Source organism: Bubalus bubalis, chromosome 10 (genome assembly GCF_019923935.1).
Source record: "Bubalus bubalis isolate 160015118507 breed Murrah chromosome 10, NDDB_SH_1, whole genome shotgun sequence".
NCBI lineage: Eukaryota > Metazoa > Chordata > Mammalia > Artiodactyla > Bovidae > Bubalus > Bubalus bubalis.
This window is the reverse complement of record NC_059166.1, coordinates 59118950-59139346: the sequence shown is the minus strand read 5'-3', so window position 1 is coordinate 59139346 and position 20397 is coordinate 59118950. Positions and strand designations below refer to the sequence as shown.

The following is a 20397-nucleotide window of genomic DNA, read 5'->3' as shown; positions in this document are numbered from 1 at the left end:
CGGGGCCGCGAGCGCCGTCGGCACCCGCGCGCACACCCAGCCCCTCGAACACTCGCCCGGCCGCGGGGCGCGCTGCTTACCTCCGGGGCCTCATGGTCGCGTTGCTCGCTCGGGCAGAGCGGGGGAGAGGGTGTGAGTACGTGTGTGGCGTTCAGTCCGGGGACGGGGCGGAGGAAGGGGCCTGGACTCTGTCACTTCCTGAGGGAGCGCGGCGGCCGGACACCCGGGATGCGCGCGGCGGGGCCGGGCCGCTCAGCACATTGTGAGCGGGCGAGGGGACGCGGCGCGGAGGGGCCGGGGAGCGAGGGCGGCGCTCGGCTGCCTGACTGGAATCCGCTGTCGCCGCCGCTCGGCCGCCACAGCCCGGCGGGGAGGAGGGGGCCGGGCCGGGGTGGGGGGACCGCGGGGCGCGGCGGCGGCGGCGACACCAGACTGCTCGACTGGAGCCCTGCGTCAGGCGGCGGCACGCGCACACCTGCCCGCCGCCGCTCCGGGCCGCACTATTGGCTGTCCGCGCGGAGCGCGCGAGATTGAACTTTCCATTCATTCTTGGGCCTGCCGGGCGCGCGCGGCGGCGGCGGAGCTTTCCCCGGGGGCTCTCGAGGACGCGCGCTGCCCGCCCCAACCGAAAGGCGCGTCCCCGCGCGGACTGTGGGCGCGCACGGTCGCTGCCGCCGGCTCTTCGAGTGGAGGTTGCGAGCGTCGGGGCCTGTCACTCGGGTCCCGCTGCGCGCTGCACGGGCTCCTGGAGGACCCTCAGCCGGCGGTCTCTGGGCTGCGCCTGGAGGGAGGCAGCAGCGAAACTGTAAGAAGGTACCAAATAGTATTTTCAGCCCCGTGTCTGCTCCTTAATCAACAAACCCTCTGGAGGTACTGGGAGATAATGAATTCCTAACGGCGGTTCAGAGCAGTGAGTAACGTATCTCAGAATCTAGTGAGCATCGTAGTGTCAGAAGTTTGGTGGAACCTAATATCACTTCTACATTGTATTTCCTAAACAACAAAATACTGAACCTCAAATTAAATACAGACGTTGCCTCACACAATGCCCGAAGATCTGTGGCCAAAAATACCGTGCTGTGTGTATCTATGGTATTTCTTTCCAAAATAACGCTTCCTTCGCCCCTGTTGTTTTCTACCTAACGACTTCATAGTTATTTCTTGTCAAAGTTTCTGTTTTCTCAGAACCAGATGCGAAGTTCTGATCAGTCATTGTCTGACCAGCTACAAAATGACAGCCTTGTGATTTGTGAATGGATATGATCAAATATAGACTATTTGGTGGAACTGATTAAAAGGATTAAATATTTCAGCCAACTAAAAACTAGATGTGTATATATATCCGATTAAAGTCGAAAAATTTAAACATGATCAATAAAGGCCAGTTAGCTGGATAACCTGTAACTAAAAGGCAAGCCTCGAAACCATTCCTGTATAACGTTGATCATATTTTCCATTCCAGCTCCTGCATTAGGATTAGGAAGCCAATTCATCTGTCAGGGATAACCACAGTCTAGAAAAATCACTTCTAGCCTGGGGTTGAGATAAGTGCAGACAAACTAATCAGAAGCAAAATTCCATTTGACTCCCTAAGAATTTTCCAGGTCGACCACCTTTGAAACATTCCCTAAATGGCTGCCTAATTTTCCACTGAGCATGTGTACAACTTGACTGACTTTAAAGTTGCCTTTTCATTGGGAAGTTCATAAAGTAGTTCTCATTACTTATGGAGCAATACTGAGGATTCTTTTAGATACAATTCTTAGTTTTAACCATTGTATCAATCCATTGCAATTGATTTGCTACAATGCTGCATACTTTACAGTATGATTTCAAAGATAATTTAGTGGAAAATGATGCAGACATTGATCACTGGAAATAAAAACAGCAATTAATTATATATCACCATCTGAAATATATGATATGCTTTGATTTAAAAGCATTATGGTAAGTTTTTATTTATGAGTAGAGCTTACAAATGATATACTTACACCTACCAGGACACTTAAGGTCCCTTGGCTGCGCCTGGAGGGAGGCAGCAGCGAAATGGAAGACGCTCCCAAATAATATCCTCAGCCCAGGTGTCTGCTCCTTAACCAACAAACCCTCTGAAGATACTAGGAGATAATGAATTCCTAACGGCAGTTCAGAGCAATGAGTAACGTAACGTATCTCAGGATCTAGTGAGCATAGGAGTGTCAGAAGCTTGGGGGAACCTACTATCAGTTCTGGGTTTCCTCCCGGGCAATACTGTTTCAGATGCTTTGTAAGACTTTAAGTATACTTATGTAATGTCTGTTTAAACTCCTGAGAAGACTTGTAATCAGGTAACAAAAATTAAAACATTAAAATATAACCTAGACTTAGTATTCCAAACAGTCACAGAGTCATCTTTCTTTTTTATTTCTAACTGATTATTACAGTGGTTCCATGCCACTGTTACAAAAATGAAAAATGAGACATTGTAATGCTTAATGTATTATTTCATATCAGGTGACAGGAAGGGGAGATAATGAACTTTGATAGACTAAGCACTTAGTAAAGAATATCTTAGCATGATTAGAAGTGGATGAAAAGCCACAAGAGAAAGTTAAAAGCAAATGAATTTATCATTTGGGCATGGCTCATGGCAATTATTAAAAGTGTATTTTTCTACCTGAGGCTGTGGTGATAATTTGTAAGTGAGTGAGTGAAGGTCGCTCAGTCATGTCTGACTCTTTGCGACCTCATTTACTGTAGCCCGCCAGGCTCCTCTTTCCATGGAATTCTCCAGACAAGAATACTGACATAGGTAGGCATTCCATCAGCAGGGGATCTTCCAGACCCAGAGACTGAACCTGAGCTTGGTCTCCTGCATTGCAGGTAGATTCTTCACTGTCTGAGCCACCAGGGAAGCCTAATTTGCTTTACTTTAAAAATTATATCTGATAATTACTCCCAGGGAGCACAAGTTTTGTTTTGTTTTGTTTTGTTTACCCATGTTAATATCCTCATTGCCTGCAACATTGCCTGAAACATAGTAGATGTGAAAGAAATGTCATTTTTTAATTAATGCATGAGGATGCGTTCTGAATATATTTTTAAGCAATAATTAACAAGACATTTAGAAAATATAGAATGCAGTGTGTTATATCTCACCTTCCCCTTTTTTAGTGACTATAGTGTATGAAAATAAATCCCAGACATCATGACATTTTACTTATGCATTAGAAGTATTGAGTGTTATCATTTGAAAAACTAGACTCTATATGTCTTTATTCCCCTGCTCAAAAACAACTTCAAAATAGAGTTTAAGAATAATGAAAAATTAGATTTAAAAAAAGAAGAAATATTGTATTTGTTTGCTGGAGCCCACTCTAATTACTTCATCTTCATTTGATCATCTGCAAAGACCCTATTTCCAAATAAAGTCACATTCACAGTATTGGGGGTTAGGACTTAAGCAATTTTTGGAAGGGGCACAGTTCAGCCCATAAGGTATCGTTGTTAGAGCTGATGATTTTTCTTCTTAACTGATAGCTTTCTGCAGGTACTGACTAGATCCACATAGGATTTTTTTCTTCCATATTATGGTAAGAGAAATAACTCCAGTCATGAAAGCTTGTTTTAGACTGCTATATGCCTATCACAAACATAATTTATCTTCTTTTCAAAATTAAAAGTTTATAAAGCAAGCACTGTCACCCAAATTGTAAGGTAAGGTATCTATTGAACTCTCTGTCATATACAAAAGAGAAAAATGAAAATGGACAGGAAGCTTAACCTTCATAAAAGTTATGACCAACTTGTACTTGCCAATAGAACTAGCAAAAATCCTAGTTTGACAGCACTGAGTGTTGGCAAGACTGAGTAAATCACTACCTTCATACCCTACTGAGGGAATGCAAAAGGGGTATGACATTTAGAAAGGGCAATTTTGTGACATCTTTTGAAATTATAAGTGTAGCCTATGACCTAGCAATCCCTCTTTTGGAAAATTATCCTACAGATACAAATGCCCACATGGCAAATTATGTATATACCTGGGTTGAACATTCTTAGCATAGCATATCATAGTAAATAGAATGGAAATAACCTGGATCCATCGACAGAGGTCAAATAAATAAAGAGCAATGGTACATTGATACAATGGATGGAGATTTTCTCTATACACTTTCATGGAAAGGACTCTAGAATACATTATTAAATATGAAAAGTCACATGCCAGATTCCACATAAACTGCCTTTTGTGTGAGAAATAGAGGCAATAATATGAGTATACTGCTTATATTTGTTGTTATTTGCATATAGAAACACTGGAAAGATATTCGGGAAATCAAACATTTGCCTATAGGGGACGAATAGGTCAGCGTGTATAGACTAGGGGTGGGAGCAAGACGGTATATGCCTGTTTAATAGTTTTGGTATGTGAACCATGTGAATGTGTTACTTTTTGAAAAATTTTAGTGAAAACAGTGAAGAATGACAAGGTATTAATCCTGCTTCTATGAAAACAAATGCTACTTCTATGAAAACAAATGCTGCTTCTATGAAAACCAATGCTACTTCTGTGAAAACCACTATTTAAAATCTTTCTGCTTCTTGAAAATTCATTTGTTAAAAAATATCTCCAGAAAATGAGAGAGAATGGACTAATGAAGCAAATGTAACAAAACCTTAACTGTTGAATCTTGGTATAGGTATGTGGTAGTTCACCATATTAGTCTCTCTAATAAGATGTGTTTGAATATCTTCATATTTCTAAAGTTCTCTCTGTTTATGTATAGGTTTTTCATTCTTCTCATTTATTTTTAGCTGTGCTGGGTCTTCGTTGCTGTGCATGGGCTTTCTCTAGTTGTAGAAAAAGGGAGCTATTCTCTAGTTGTGGTGGGTGGACTTCTTATTATGGTGGCTTCTCTTGTTGCAGAGCACAGGCTTAGGTGCCCTGCAGAATGTGGGATCTTCCCAGACCAGGGATCAAACGCATGTCCCCTGCATTGGTAGATGGATTCTTAACCACTGGACCACCAGGGAAGTCCCTCTAATGTTCTCTTAATCATTAGGATTTATAAAATCTCATGAGTTACGTAAAAATTAGATAAATTTCTAAAAAGTTAGAGAAATCAGATGTCACTTAAAAATTGTTAATGTTGAGCTTCCCTGTGGCTCAGTGGTAAAGAATCCGCCTGCCAATGCAAGAGACACAGGTTCAAACCCTGGTCCAGGAAGATCCCACATGCCACAAAGCAGGTAAGCCCATATACGAGAACTGTTGAGCCTGTGCTCTAGAGTCCAGGAGCTGCAACTACGGAGCCCACATGCCCCAACTTCCGAAGCCCACGCGCCCTAGAGTCCATCCTCTGCAACAAGAGAAGCCACCTCAAAGAGAAGCCAGCGCACCGCAACTAGAGAGTAGCCAGCCCCGACTCTCTGCAACTAGAGAAAAGCCCACACAGCAACGAAGACCCAGCACAGCCAAAAATAAATAAATAAAATTATTATTTTTTAAATTGTTAATGCCTAAATTTCTTGGCTTTGGAGGAGTCTGCCTAATTCAGAGCTTTAAGGCAGTTGGCTAGAAATAACTAGTAAAGCCTCCTTTGAATGGGTAGTCTGGTCAAGTAAGCCAACCAGGAGAAAAGGAATGCTTGGTTGAAAGATTACTTATTATTATAGTATCTTTATATATGCAACCAACAGCCTTGCCAATAGTATCTATCATAGTCATACCCAGAACTGTAGACCCCAACTTTTTAAACTGAACTGCCTCATCTAGCTCCAACTTTTAAAAGAATCATTATAGTTCATTTAAAAATTTTTCATTTTAATTGAATTTTAAATTATTAGAGCTATGGTATAAAAATTGTATGTTTTACCTCATCAATGAGCATATATCTCCTCCAGTATATATATGTATTTATAGCATGTATGCATACTTCTATACTAAAAGCATTATACTTTCTTTTGCTGCTCCCCTTTTCCCAGCATGTGTAATTCAGTGTTTACATTATTGACTATGATTAAGAATGTTTATATAGTTAAGATTATATAACATAATCTTATATAAGTGACATGTTATTCTTACTCTGTACTGCATTTTTATTTCCTTGAGTTAATAATTGACTTTGTTTGCATAGGTTTCTGCGTATTATTGCTGATTCAATCCAAAACTCTATGTTCAGACCATAAAAGTATATTATGTACATTGTAAAACATGTACAAAGTAGAAATTTAAGATAATGAGGTAAAAATCAAATTTTGATTTTGTATTTTCTATTTCTCATTGGATTGTCTTCTGCACTCTTTCCACTTGGAAACCACTGGATTGGAGCATCTACGTTGCATGCTAAGGACAGTGCACAGTCCTGATCCTGCCCTGCTATTGCTTAAGGGCACAATGAAAATAGAAAAGTACAGATTAATAGAAAATGTATCCTCCTTTTTGAGCAAACTCTGGGAAGTAGCAAAGGAGAGGGAAGCCTGGCATGCTGCAGTCCACAGGGTCACAGAGAGTCAGCCATGACTTGGTGACTGAACAACAACATCGTCCCCATTTCTTTACTTCTGCAAAACTAAGATCCAAGATTTAATGATGTGCATCAGTAGCATCATTTTTGTGTATCAGTTTAGCCCCACAAGGACAGGTGTGTTTACTTTATTCTTTGGAGTAGGTACACAAAAAAACAGTTGTGGATTAGATCCAATAGATGAATACTTGCACCAGTTTCACCCAATTCTCCCAAGTCTTTGAGACAAGAAAGGATTTATTAATACTAGCCACAGAAAGTCCAAAATCCAGGGTCTTGCAATACTAAAAAGGCAACTACATGTTTACCTCATAGAGTAAAACATAAAGAATTTGAAAAGCTTTGGCTAATTAAAAATTAGTCTTGAGGGGCTTTCCTGATGGCTCAGTGGTAAAGAATCCACCTGCCAGTGCTGGGGACACAGTTTCAATCCCTAGTCCAGGAACATCTCACATGCTGTGAAGCAACTAAGCCCACATGCGACAACTGCTGAAGCCCACATGCGACAACTGCTGAAGCCCACATGCTCCATTTGCATATGTAATCACAGGCAAGAATTCTTTTTATGTGGCTTCTCACACAACTTCTCCTACCTTTGCTTACTAACTAGGAAGCAAAGATAGGCAATTTTAGTTATTTAGGGAGGGAGGGGGCAATTGCTTCTAACTTTATTTGAGAAAAATACAAGGTAAATGTATCAAAATAGAATAGAGGCTTGGTGGGTGGGGATGGTGAGTGTTGGCTACTGCGGAGTGGGCAGCTGGGTTAAGGCCTTTACTTGGTTGCAGGCTGTTTGGACCTTGCAACTTCTGGGCCCCCGAGCTGGGCATACACCCGGAAGGTGACGGTGATGGTCATTTCTGCCAGTGAGGTGGCCAGTGTGGGCAACAGGACAAGAATTTCCAGGATAGACACATTTGTTCTGAGTTGCTTGCAGGATGGGGGGAATAGGGAGTGGTATGTGGGCAACATAGGTGGAGGCCCCTTTGTTAATCTTCAAAACATACCCATCTTTTTTTACATAAAATTATGGTTGATTCACTAGCCACTGAATCAAAAGGTTAACGAATGACATATATATATATATAAATAAATTCAGGTACTTCCATCTCTTCAATAATATTACTCAGAACTTCTTCTAAATGTAAATCGTAAGAGGTACTAAGGCAGTATAGTTCAAGGCTCTGTTGTGTAATCATCATTTAATGCAGAAAAGGAGTGCCTGGCATCATCTGCTTTTAGTTTCATCAGAAGCACAACATATGAGACAATATATTTTAAATAATTGTTGTAATGGTTTTCTTTTTTTAAACTGGAAGTGCCCTTCAGACTTGTAGGTGGCGGTAGCCATGAAGCTGTATCTACTCATTTTTAGAGCCTATTTTCATTTAGATTTTCCCTCAACAAAAATTCACAGAGGGGTCAGGGACTGACCTTAAAAACAGAATTATTGAGGGAAAAAAAGACATTGGATTTATTATGTTGCAACATATTTTGAAATGTCAAAAAAGGAAAAAAAGGATGCCTCAAAACTTTGCAGATTTGCACACAGCTTGTCTTGTTATTTAACTTTAGCATAGATTATATTAAACACTTGACTTTTTAAAGTATAAAGTTGATGCATGAAGAATTCCAAATTGAGATCTGCCCTGGGTCATTTTCTCCTTTAGTCTTACCTTAGTAACTGAAATTGCTGTGCTTTCAGCACTACAGATCAAGCTAGAAAGCTAGTGTTAAAGTACAAATTGCACTTGGTATTTAAGATAAGCATGGGAGCTTAAATTCCCTTGTTATTTAAGATAATCATGGGAGTGTCCCTCAGTGTTAAAGAAACCACCTGCTCGAGCAGGAGCCACAGGTTTGATCACTGATCCGGGAGGATCCCACATGCCGCAGAGCGGCTAAGCCCATGAACCACAACTATTGAGCCTGTGTTCTAGAGCCCTGAGGCCATGTGCCACAACTACTGAAGCCCCTGCACCCTGGAGCCCGTGCTCTGCAACAAGTGAAGCCACCACTATGAGAAGCCTGCACTCTCCACGACAAGAGAAAAGCCCTCGCAGCAATGAAGACTCAGCACAGCCAAAAATAAATAAATAAAATGATATATAAAGAGGATAAGCATGAACAAGTTAGCTCAAATTATGCAACAGAATTAAAATATTGTGATAGCCAACTTGATTCCCATTTATTAGAAATGCAATATAATAATGGATGTTAACCTGAAGCAGGTGATAAACTAATGTTAAGCAGTCAGTAAAGCTATTCAGAAGTAAATTTGGCTGAAAACCAGAATGTATTTATTGTAAAGTGACTAGGGAGAAATTATATTGTAATTCACCACTTTTTTGTATAGTGGAAAATAACTTCTAAAACTGAAAAGACGGGGTATGGGTAAAGAATTAACATGTATGAATCCTAAGTGCCAGACCCTGTTCTAAGCATTCACGGACATTATCTTATTTTCATCTCATAAGAAATCTATGAAATAAGCACAATAGATTCCCTTTAGAGAGGAGGATTCTGAGGCTCCTCAATGTTTCTTACAGATCTCCTACACCAAAACCACCCTGAGAGCTTAATAGAAGTTTAAGTTCTTACACCTCAAATCAGATTCCCCTGAATCATAATTTCTGGGGCACCTTCAAGAGAACCAAAAGGCATAAAATACATAAACTTTTTTAGTGAGTGGATGTTAAAGTCATCAGTGAATCTTTTTCTGTTCATGACAAAGTTCCTTAGTGACCAATATCTGTATCTAGGATTACATTTCTATGTTATAAATGGTCAATTACTGATTTTCCACCTGTAAGTAAAGACAGCATAATCAAGAGGAAAGACCAGCATTCTAGACCTTGATGTTTACCTAATCTCTTCCTCAGTTGACTGTCAGGAATAGCATCAAAAGCAATTGTTAGTGCCATTCTTAAGGCACACTAGTGGTTATTTTAGTAATATATCCTTTTTATTTTGCTTTCCTTATTTCAGTCTCTCTTTTTCAATATCTTATTGTACACCAGTTTTTTTTCTTCCCTTACTGTGCCTTGGGTTTGTTACTAGTTTCTGCTGACTTGATGAAGTATTGAATAATACTCCATTCTACTTTCCCAGTTCTGAACTACTTACAATATATACAGAGAAGCAAGACAGATGGAGATTAAAAAGCTATATTGAAAACTAAGGCTTAGATCAACAACCAATCAAGCTTCCTAATACTTCTCACCATACAGACCTTGGAATGGCCCACTTACCTGGAATCACTGCTTCAAATGTCGAGCCTGGAGATTGGGAACAGAGACAAGTGGTAGCCTCCAGCCATGCTTTTAGAAGACAGTTTCAAGTCAGGTATGGGTATTAGTATAATTGTATTGAGACATATTTAGAATATGTATGAGTATGTATTGTGACTGTGTAGCAGAGAGTTTTGCTTTTTTTTTTTTTTTTTTGCTGCCATGTAGCAGAGAGTTCTGGATAGAATAGTATGACAGTCTGTGGCAATGGTGACATTAACGGTGGAGTCACTCAGCTTCAGATGAAGCTTCCTAAAGTGGTATACAGAGGAATAAGACTGTCCCACCCTCACAGCATTTATAATTTAGTAAATAAAGGAGATAGGAAGAACTTATTTCAGTAGTAGAAATTAGAAGAGTGACAACAGCCAACATTTATCATGTGTTTACTGTATTCTAGGTGATCACTGATCACAGTTGATCCTTACCACAGAATCAATTTTTCTAGGTACTAAAATAATTCTTTCTGTATAAATGGATAAACTGACACTTGGTGGGGGAAGGAGTTGGTATTAAATAGTGTGCTCATGGACACACATGTGTAGGTCCTTAAACTAAGATTTAAACTCAGGAAAAAGCATATGCCAAGTATTATGAACACAAAACCCAGCATATAAGATGAAAAGTCAGACTTAACTGGAAAGATGGTTGGAAAGTATGGTTGCTTTCCTTAACAGACCAGCCCCTTGCCTAGAACACTATAGCTCTTGTTGAATTGTGGATATATGACTAACCATGATCAGCTCACCTTGAGTTTTGGAGAAGGAAGTGGCAAGAGTCATGTGATTTTTGATTCGAGTCTGTGTTTCCATGTTTTGCTCATGGTCTGAAGAGAGACAGAAAGGAGAGGGTTTAACAGGCGTGCTTCAGAACAGACAGAAGCCAAATCTGACAGTAAGAGAAGTGCCGAGAAATCAGGTCCCAGAGATTATGGTGGGTTCAGACATAGATAGCTAGGGCAATTAGAATATGCAAGTAATTAGTGAGAACTAATTAGTTAACAACAGACTTCCAGCTTAAGCCTTGACCACATAAAGTTGCAAAGCCGCTGAAATAGCTAAAGTAAAGCTTTAGAATAATGTTCCCAAAGTAGAACATTTAAACTGAAGCAGCAAACATAATTGTGAACAGGTCCAAAATACCTGAAGTGGGATATTTCTACTTTTCATAGCAGTAGCAAAGAAAACTAAAGATCATCATAGATGTAAGTTAAGATTTACTCTGAAAGCAATGTGACTTGTACCTAAAAAGATGTATTTCTTTTATATCATTTTGTATATTTTTTTCACTTTGTATAATGAATAACTGCAGATTCACCAAGCGAAAATACTGGAGTGGGTTGCCATGCCCTCCTCCAGGGGATCTTCCCAACTCAGGGATTGAACCCAGGTCTCCCACATTGCAGGTGGGTCCTTTACTATCTGAGCCACCGGAGAAGCCCCCAATAAAAGTTTATTTACATTAAACATTTACTTAGTTTAAAGAATTGTCATAGATTCCAGCTAGTAGCCTGTGCTTCTGAATCCATGTAGGGAAGCCCAATGCTATCTTATATGAGGAACTATAAGAAATATCTGATGGACAGGAGATGCAAGGATGCAGAAAGTGACATTGCTTATTAATCTACCCATGTGAACCTCAAAGCAGGTCATAGAATTTCCTTTATTGTTTAGAGACTCAGGAGCCCTTGGAGAAAACTTTGCACCTAACAGCTAGGTCCTTGTGATAATGAAATTAGTAAAAAGGGGAGATGAAATCCCCTCAACATCTATACAGAATGAAGGTTGAGATTAATGCATCAAGCAGAGAAAACAGTTGACCACATAGCAAAAGAGACTTTCTTGCTGATCATCAGGAACAGAATACTCCTTTCAGCCTTTTTTTTTTTTTTTTGGTCTGTCATTCAGGTTCAGTGAATTTTGTTTATCTGTCCTTTCCTGTTTCCATCTGTTCTTGCCCACAGGTGCCTGTGGGAGGTGAGGTGGAGGGTGTGAACATCCCGGGGCTGGTGGTGTTTGCCATCATCTTTGGTGTGGCCCTGCAGAAGCTGGGCCCTGAGAGAGCGCTGCTCATCTGCTTCTTCAGCTCCTTCAGTGATGCACCCTGGTGCTGGTCTCCTGGATCATGTGGTAAGTGGTGGAAGGAGGAACATCTGCTCCTTCAAACCAGATGGCGTAGATTCAAATTCAGCGTCAACTATTCCTTGACTGTGTGACTTCAGGCAAGTGACTTTCTCTGTGCCTGTTTCCTCATCTATAAGATGGGGACAGTGCTGTAGCTAAGACTGACCCCAGAACCTTCTTGATCCTACTGGAAGGTAACAAAAAGACAGCCAAGCTGTGGCCACAGCCTGGCTGTGGGCCACCTTAGTTTTTGAGATTTCAACGTCATCAAATGTTCACCTTTGGATCGATGACCAAAAATAGTGCCTGCTTGATAGGGTTATTATGAAGATGAAATAAGTGACTGAGGCATAAGTAAAGCACTTAGAAAGTGTTTTAAAAGTCTAGCACCTACTAATCATTCACTTAATGTCAGCTACAATTATTACCATTATGTATGTGCTTTTGTTAAATGGCCTCAGATAAGGAGGGGAAAAAACACATGCAGAAATATTCAACTTCACCCTTGCCACTTCTCTCTGCCTTGTCTCCACATGGTATCACACTGATTCTCAGGATGCATCCTGGATCAGAAGGTCAGAAATCAGAAGGCTAGTGACTTCCTGGAGGTCCAGTGATTGAGACTCCGAGCTGCCAATGCAGGAGGTGTGGGTTCGATCCCTAGTTGGGAAACAAGGATTCCCACATGCCATGTGGCACAGCCAAAAAGAAAAAGAAATCCGGAGGTAAGTTAGGGCTTCTGCATTTTTACCGAGTCTTCCCCCAGTTCAAACCTGAGTGGGGTAGTTGATATCTAAAAAGTTGCTATGTGGAACTAATAGAAACACTTGGTGGTCAGGTCAGAGCAGGCTCTGCAGCTGGACAGCCTGGCTTCTCATCCCAGCGCTGCCATTTCCCAGCTCTGTGCCCTCAGTAACAACGAGTTACTTATCCTTCTGTTTCTCAGTTTCCCATCTGGAAAATGGACTTGATGGTACCAGGCACAAGTGAGTTAATACATTTAAAGTTCATAGGACAGCGCTTAACCCATAGTGTGGCTATAGTAAACAAGCTTAGCTTTGTCAAGTACTTGTATAATTTTTGGGCGCATCCCATTGGCTAGAACCTGGGCATTTGGCCAAACCTAGGTGCACAGGTGGCTAGGAAATGGTGCTTTTCTTCTGTTATTAAAGAGGAAAAGAGGTCTGAAGACTGGTGGCTCAAGTGGTAAAGATTCTGCCTGCCAATCCTGGGGACATGGGTTTGATCCTTGGGTTGGGAAGATCCCCTGGAGAAGGAAACAACAACCCACTCGAGTATTCTTGCCTGGGAAAGTGAAGTTGCTCAGTCGTGTCCAACTCTCAGCGACCCCATGGACTGCAGCCTACCAGGGTCCTCTGCCCATGGGATTTCCCAGGCAAGAATACTTGAGTATTGGACTGCAGCACTCCAGGCTTCCCTGTTCATCACCAACTCCTGGAGCTTGCTCAAACTCATGTCCATCGAGTCAGGGATGCCACCCAACCATCTCATCCTCTGTCATGCCCTTCTCCTCCTGCCTTCAATCTTTCCCAGCATCAGGGTCTCTTCCAGTCAGTCAGATCTTTGCATCAGGTGACCGAAGTATTGGAGTTTCAGCTTCAGCATCAGTCCTTCCAATGAGTATTCAGGACTGATTTCCTTTAGGATGGACTGGCTGGATCTCCTTGCTGTCCAAGGGACTTTCAAGAGTCTTCTCCAACACCACAGTTCAAAAGCATCAATTCTTTGGCACTCAGATTTCTTTATAGTCCAACTCTCACATCCATACATGACTACTGGAAAAACGATAGCTTTGACTAGGCGGACCTTTGTCAGTAATGTCTCTGCTTTTTAATACACTGTCTAGGTTGGTCATAACTTTTCTTACAAAGAGCAAACGTCTTTTAATTTCATTCCTGCAGTCACCATCTGCAGTGATTTTGGAGTCCAAAATTTATTGCTGGGTAGGGAGGATCGTAAGATACCCAGCCACTGGGATGGTCCTTTATTCTTGGGTCTCTAGCCAGTCTGCCTTTCCCTTTTCACCTTTCAGAGTCCTCTATGGTTGCTGCTTTTGTTATTTCCAGGGTTTATAGTTGTACTTGGACAGACAAATCTATACCATTTTGTCTGGACCAAAAGCCCACCAGAAAGTCTATTTTAAAAGGCAGTGTTGTCATAAATATTCTCCAACCAATCCTTGAAGGACCTGAAACATTCACTGAACAAATGTTGTTGAGCACTTACTATGTGTCAGGAAGTGTCATGGAGATAAAAAATGAACAAAGTATATTTGGTGCCTTCCCTCGTAGAGGGGACTGACTGTTCAGTAGAATGGGGAATTATTTCATAGTAAAAGTTATACTTGGAGGCCAAAATGGTACCACTTAGAAAGAACACTTTATCATCTCTCTATCTTCCACTGTAGGGTCAATACAACAAAGACCAGGAGCACGTTATGGCTAGAGATGCAAAGAGTGCTGACTTCAGAATGACTGTGAAAATAGTAGCCCAGAAAGCATTGCCAAGGAACAGAATCCTGCCGTGTTTACCAAAGAACATGAGCTACATGGGTTGGTCAAAGGAATGGACTTAAGAGTCCTGATCCTGATAGTAGGTAGAATCTCAGGCCAATTCTCATCACCTCCCAGAAACACGCTGGGGAGAGATGTAGAGGATGGTTTGATTAGTCCAGAAGTTGTTTGGACAGTAATAAGAAACATGTACAGGAGACAATTAAGGCTCTGTTTCACACAACTAATAAGAAGCCAAATTGGGACAAAAATACCATCTCTGATATTGAGTCATGGAACAGTGTTTTTATCTAACAACTCCCTTTGCTATGGTGATGTTCCTACCTTCAAAATAAAGCTGTGGGGCAATTGGCCATAAAATAAACAGTGGATTCAGAGTGTTGTAGAGAAGCTCAAAATCTTTAGACTCTCAAGTTTTTTCAGGGTTCCCTAAAGGCTTGAAGCGCAGGCATCCCTACTAAGCTGAGCAGGTAACCTGAAAGGGGTTTTAATAATGATTAGTGTATTATGAGAGAATTGTCTGATTCAGGTTAATATCTGTGTGTTTGTGAGCATCTGCAGTATAATCACTGTCTCACAGAAACACTTGGGAGGTTGTTTCAAGGGCCAATGATTGATGCCTGTGGTCTACTGAGCTGTAATAGTTTTCATGATTATTGGGAAAATCAGAGCACATCTATAAATGCAAAAGTAGTCCCAGCATCTTCAAATATTTGAATATTTGTAAAGTCAGTTAATTCAATAAGAGGCCCTAGACCCCTTTTTCTTGAATATCTTCTTCAAATTGATAATTAGATTATATTGAATACAATTTTTGTTGCATTCCAATAAGATTAGTGCCCTTTCTCGGCCTGTGTACTTGTTCTAGTGTATTTATCTTCATTTGGAAAAATTTTTATTATTGCTATTTCTTTTTAGTCATTATTCTATCCATTTTTCTACAAGGTATTTTTATTTATACATAACCATTCCACATGTAAATTTCTGGTACTAAAATTTTATTTTCTGAAATATTAAAGCTGCTTAATTTTCTAAACTTTAATCTTAAAGTTATTGAAATGAAACAAGTTTAGAACAGGATAGAGGACATAATGTACCAAGTAGAATTTTCAGAGATACTAGTTTGGTATATACTTTTCCATAGCATCAACAAAGCATTCCAATACTTTTGGTCATTTGTCGTTATTATCAGAAGTAAATCAAGATATTCAGCTGCCCAGTGTACCCCCATTTAAAAAAATTTTTGGCCGCACCAAGTGGCTTGCAGGGTCTTAGTTCCTGGGCAAGGGACACAACCCAGCACCCTCGGCAGTGGAAGCACAGAGTCCTCACCATGGGACTGCCAGGGGATTCCCTGTACCCCCATTTTGAAAGTGCATGACTAAAAGCATGGGTGGTAGCAAGAACAGCAGAGACCAAGCTGCCTGGAGCCCTTTCTCCAGTGCAGATGATCAGTTGTAACAGACCCTGTGGTCCCTCAGTTCAGTTGAGTCGCTCAGGAGATATGGATTCAGGATTGGGAAGATCCCCTGGAGAACGAAATGGCACCCCACTCCAGTATTATTGCCTGGGAAATCCCATGGACAGAAAAGCCCAGTGGGCTATAGTCCATGGGGTCACAAAAGAGCCCGACATGGCTTAGTGACTAAACAACCTGGATTCTTAATCAGGGCAAGAGGGCTCTGAAGTATAAGAGAGAGAGGAGTCTATGTTGGAAGTCAAATTTGCTGCAAAGGAACAAAAATGATGGGATGAAAAAGGATCAGGAAAGAAAGAAAGGAGGGAGGGACGGAGGGAGGGAAAGGAAGGAAAGAAGGGAAAACGAAATGGTTAACCAGTCAGTGTCACACTGACCTGATTTCTTAACTAAAGTCTTTGGGGTTTTGTTTGTTGTCATTGTTATTGTTTTTATTGAAGTATAGTTGATTTACAATGTCCTGTTAATTTCAGATGTACAGCACAATTATTCATATGTATGTGTACATATATATGCATGTATGTATATGTACTCTTTTTCAGATCTTTTCCCTTATTGATTATTATAAAATCTATAGAGGTTAGGGCTTCCTAATGGCTCAGTGGTAAAGAATCCACTTGCCAAAGCAGGAGACAAAGGTTTTATGCCTGGTCTGGTAAGATCCCACATGCATAGGGCAACTAAGCCTGTGCGCGACAACTACTGAGCCTGTGCTCTAGAGCCTGGGAGCTGCAACTACTGACCCAGGTGCTACAGCTCCTGAAGCCCGCACACCCTAAAGCTCTTGTGTGTTCTGCAACAGGAGAGGCCACCCCAATGAGAAGCCTGTTCTCTGCAACTAGAGTAGCCCCAGCTCTCTGCAACTAGAGAAAAGCCTGTGCAGCAACAATGACCCAGCACAGCCAAATAAATAATTCTTCTTTTAATATTAAGGTTAGTTCCCTGTGCTATACCCATTGTTGGTTACCCATTTTATATATATAGTAGTGTGTGTATTTAACCAAATTTTGACTCATCCTTAAAGTAGAGAAAAAGCCAATACCCAAGGACATTCCACTGAATAAGAACAATAAAATACTCTTCACAATTTGGCATACCTGGACAGGGGTGGAGTTTCTTTTTTTTAACATAAAGCTATAACACCGTGGCTTCTTTCAGCCAGAAGCTTTTAACCCCATCCACCCCTCCACCCTTAGGCAACAAGGGGACTGGTTGATTATAGGATAAAAAGCATCAAAATGAAACCTCTACCTTTGTATTCCAAGGTAGTGATTCAGAGGTCCCCAAGTGAGTAAAGACATGCATTAAGATGATTCTACCACACTATTTTTTCAGCAAATTGCAAGAAACACTCCTATGAAACCTGTGCAAAAATGCTAGAACAAAACCAGAATGGACTAGAGGATGAAGAGCACACTTTGGAAGAACAAAACTTTACAAAATTTCTTTGATTCTAGATTAAAGAAAATAAGGACTCTACAAAGCAAGAAAAGAATGTCAAATAACCCAAATTCTATCTCTAACTGTCCATATAGTATTTACTAAAACAAGTAAACAAAAGCACTCTAAGAATTTTTTTCTTCGTCTTTAAAATGTAAAGGAAAACGTATGGTCAAGTTGTGTAGGAAAGACCTGCCAATATACATTGAACCCACTTAAACACAGAATTAAGTTCAAATCACTCTGGTAATTATACTTAGAAGGCAGAATCTAAATCTTATAATCACTAAAAGAAAATCTTGGTGTATAACAATAATTTAACTAATAGTCTGGGACAAAATTCTCAGAGCATGCAAACAAAATGGTGAGGCTGGGGAAAATGGAAAACAGGATTAGTGCCTTATTTTCCTTCTCTGTCATAAGACATGCTCAATAGAAACGTTAATTCTGTGGTATGATTTTTGCCATGTTTTTATTTTTAAGTGAGAAAAGCCTTTTTTATTTTCTTAAAACTAAATTCAGGTGATGCAACAGACTAGCTGTATTATAGAGCCTCGCATATTGTAGAACTGTTACAGAAGAGATCTCTGAGGCTATCTATGAAAATATCTAATGGCCTAACACATTCTATTGTTTCATTTCAGACTCGGAGCAAAATGATGCCAGTCAGCTGAGCCAAGTGTGTACATTCCTCACTCAACCCCAGACAGCTTAATAATGGTTCATTAAGCAGCTAATTAGACTTGCAGTACTTTCATCCAGGCTCACAGACCCCGCCCAGTCGACACACCTTTGCCGTGCTCCTTTCTCTTGGTGCTTCTCACTTGGTTTTGCTGTTTAGAAGTAGCCCAAGAGGGATTTTTATATTCTAGGAAAAACAAGCAAACAACTGTTATATTTTAAGCATTCTGTTGGTGCAGTGATTTTTGGTTTGTTTTGTTGACTATGCAGCAAAAGAGGTGCACTAGGGAACTCAGTGATTCCATGACCTAAATCTAAAAGAAGAGACTGAAAATAGTTGGGCAGGTGCCAAAAAGCTACACAGGCAGCACGTGTGCAGGACCATAACTAGCGTGGTTCTTTCATGAAGAACATCTTGCTCTCATGACCTGAAGGAAATCCCAAAGACAGATTCAGACTCCACTTATTTGATTGAGATGATTCGGTATTGCTTGTGGAGAATCCTTGCACTTAGAATTTTGTCCTGGTCCTGCCTTGGCAAAGTGCCAGTTTGTGAACCTCCAGGGTCTGCAAACTGGTCACTTAAATTGAGATTTTGTTCTTGTTTTGAGAATTGTCATAATTGAATTTATTATTTTCTAAATATAGTGTTTTATGTATTTCAAGCAAACATTTTATTTATTTACCAATTATCTTTTTTCATCAATCATAAAGAAAAAAAAAATGAAATGGACCTCAGAACCTGTGGGCAGGATTGCCGTTCATAAGTGCTGACATCTAGTGGTTACACTTTAATAAAAGTTCTTTATTAAAGTACTATCCAGGGAGTCTTTTCTGCGAGTTCTATCTTAAGTGATTTATTTATTTATTGTCTAAAAGACAATTCATGGTACACATTTTGTTTACACTTTTGTACATTATCTTAATGTGGGTGGAACCGCTTTTCTACTTGAGCTATTTTTTAACCAAAGCAAAATAACCTATGTAGTACAAAGTGTTAAAATACAGCATAAAGATACAAAAACAGAGATACTAATTCTAATTGGGGCTTCCCTGATGGCTCAGTGGTAAAGAATCCACCTGCAGTGCAGGAGAGGAGGGGCCTCAGGTTCAAATCCCTGGGTCAGGAAGATCCTCTGGAGGAGGGCTTGGCAACCCACTCCAGTATTCTTGCCTGAAAAATCCCACAGACAGAAGAACCTGGTGAGCTACAGTACACGGGATCACAAAGCATTGGATGCGACTGAAGTGACTGAGCATGACAATTCTAATTAGGAATGTAATTATCATGTTTTTTTTTAATAATCCACAATTTTGTCTAGAAAATCACACAAACAGATCACTGATTTGAAAGAAATGCATAAATTTGTAGCAAGGCTTTGTAGTTACAAAAAACAAACAAAGTTACCAAAGAATGCACAGATTAATGTTTATTTCACCTTTGTGTCATATTCCTGTACGCTTCACTGATGTTACATACGGGAATAAAAAAGAAAAGCAAAACAAATGAAAAACTGAAATCACTAATGTTATCACTAACATTAACTAACATCGCTAACATTAACTATCACTAACATGTTATCACTAATCACTAATGTTATCATTAGAATCATCAATGTTATCAAGTAGGGAAACAAAATCTAGCAGCCATCAGCAAGAGTACAACACAGACAATTCTGTAAAAAGAAACAGAATTGCTAGAAAACTGTGAGCATCATATTCTTTCAAACTAGCAAAATGTGTTCCTGCATACAATGGAATATAAACAGAATTGTTCTCTTGTAAGGCACAGAAATGCAAAGTCTTTTTTTTTTTTTTTACTATTGTAGATGAATCAAATGTGTTTGTAATGGTTAATTAAGCTATTACAGAATGGGCCAGGAACATTATGGATTCTGGAGATGATGCCTACTCGAATTCTTTAAGGACAGTGGACCTAGTGATGTAGACCTAGTGAAAGTCGCTCAGTTGTGTCCCACTGTTTGTGACTCCATGGACTATACAGTCCATGGATTTCTCCAGGCCAGAATACTGGAGTGGGTAGCCTATCCATTCTCCAGGGGATCTTCCCCACCCAGGAATTGAACTGGGGTCTCCTCATTGCAGGCAGATTCTTTACCAACTGAGCTATCAGGGAAACCCCAGTGGACAGTGGACACTCTAGTCAAAATTTTAAAAAAAAATATAAACACAGAAATACAGGATAAAGGTAACTGAGGCTTCTCTTAATTCTTAACATCATTTAGATGGAAATCAAATTTAAATGCAGTCCAATGTGCTTTTGAATAGGCTTTGGTTCAGCTCCCAAATATTGATTGCTTGACACAGTCTTCTATGAGAATACTC

General features: G+C 40.3%; 1 protein-coding gene across 1 annotated transcript; it reads left to right on the top strand.

Moving 5' to 3' along the window:
• The first annotated feature begins 92 nt into the window (after positions 1-92).
• On the top strand, positions 93-18851 carry LOC112587476. Its single transcript, XM_044924566.1, has 6 exons — positions 93-132; positions 204-813; positions 9737-9851; positions 11760-11925; positions 12475-12644; positions 18015-18851. Exons 1-3 carry the CDS (start codon positions 93-95, stop codon positions 9831-9833), a joined length of 747 nt encoding a protein of 248 aa, XP_044780501.1. The 3' UTR covers positions 9834-9851; positions 11760-11925; positions 12475-12644; positions 18015-18851.
• Positions 18852-20397: the final 1546 nt, after the last annotated feature.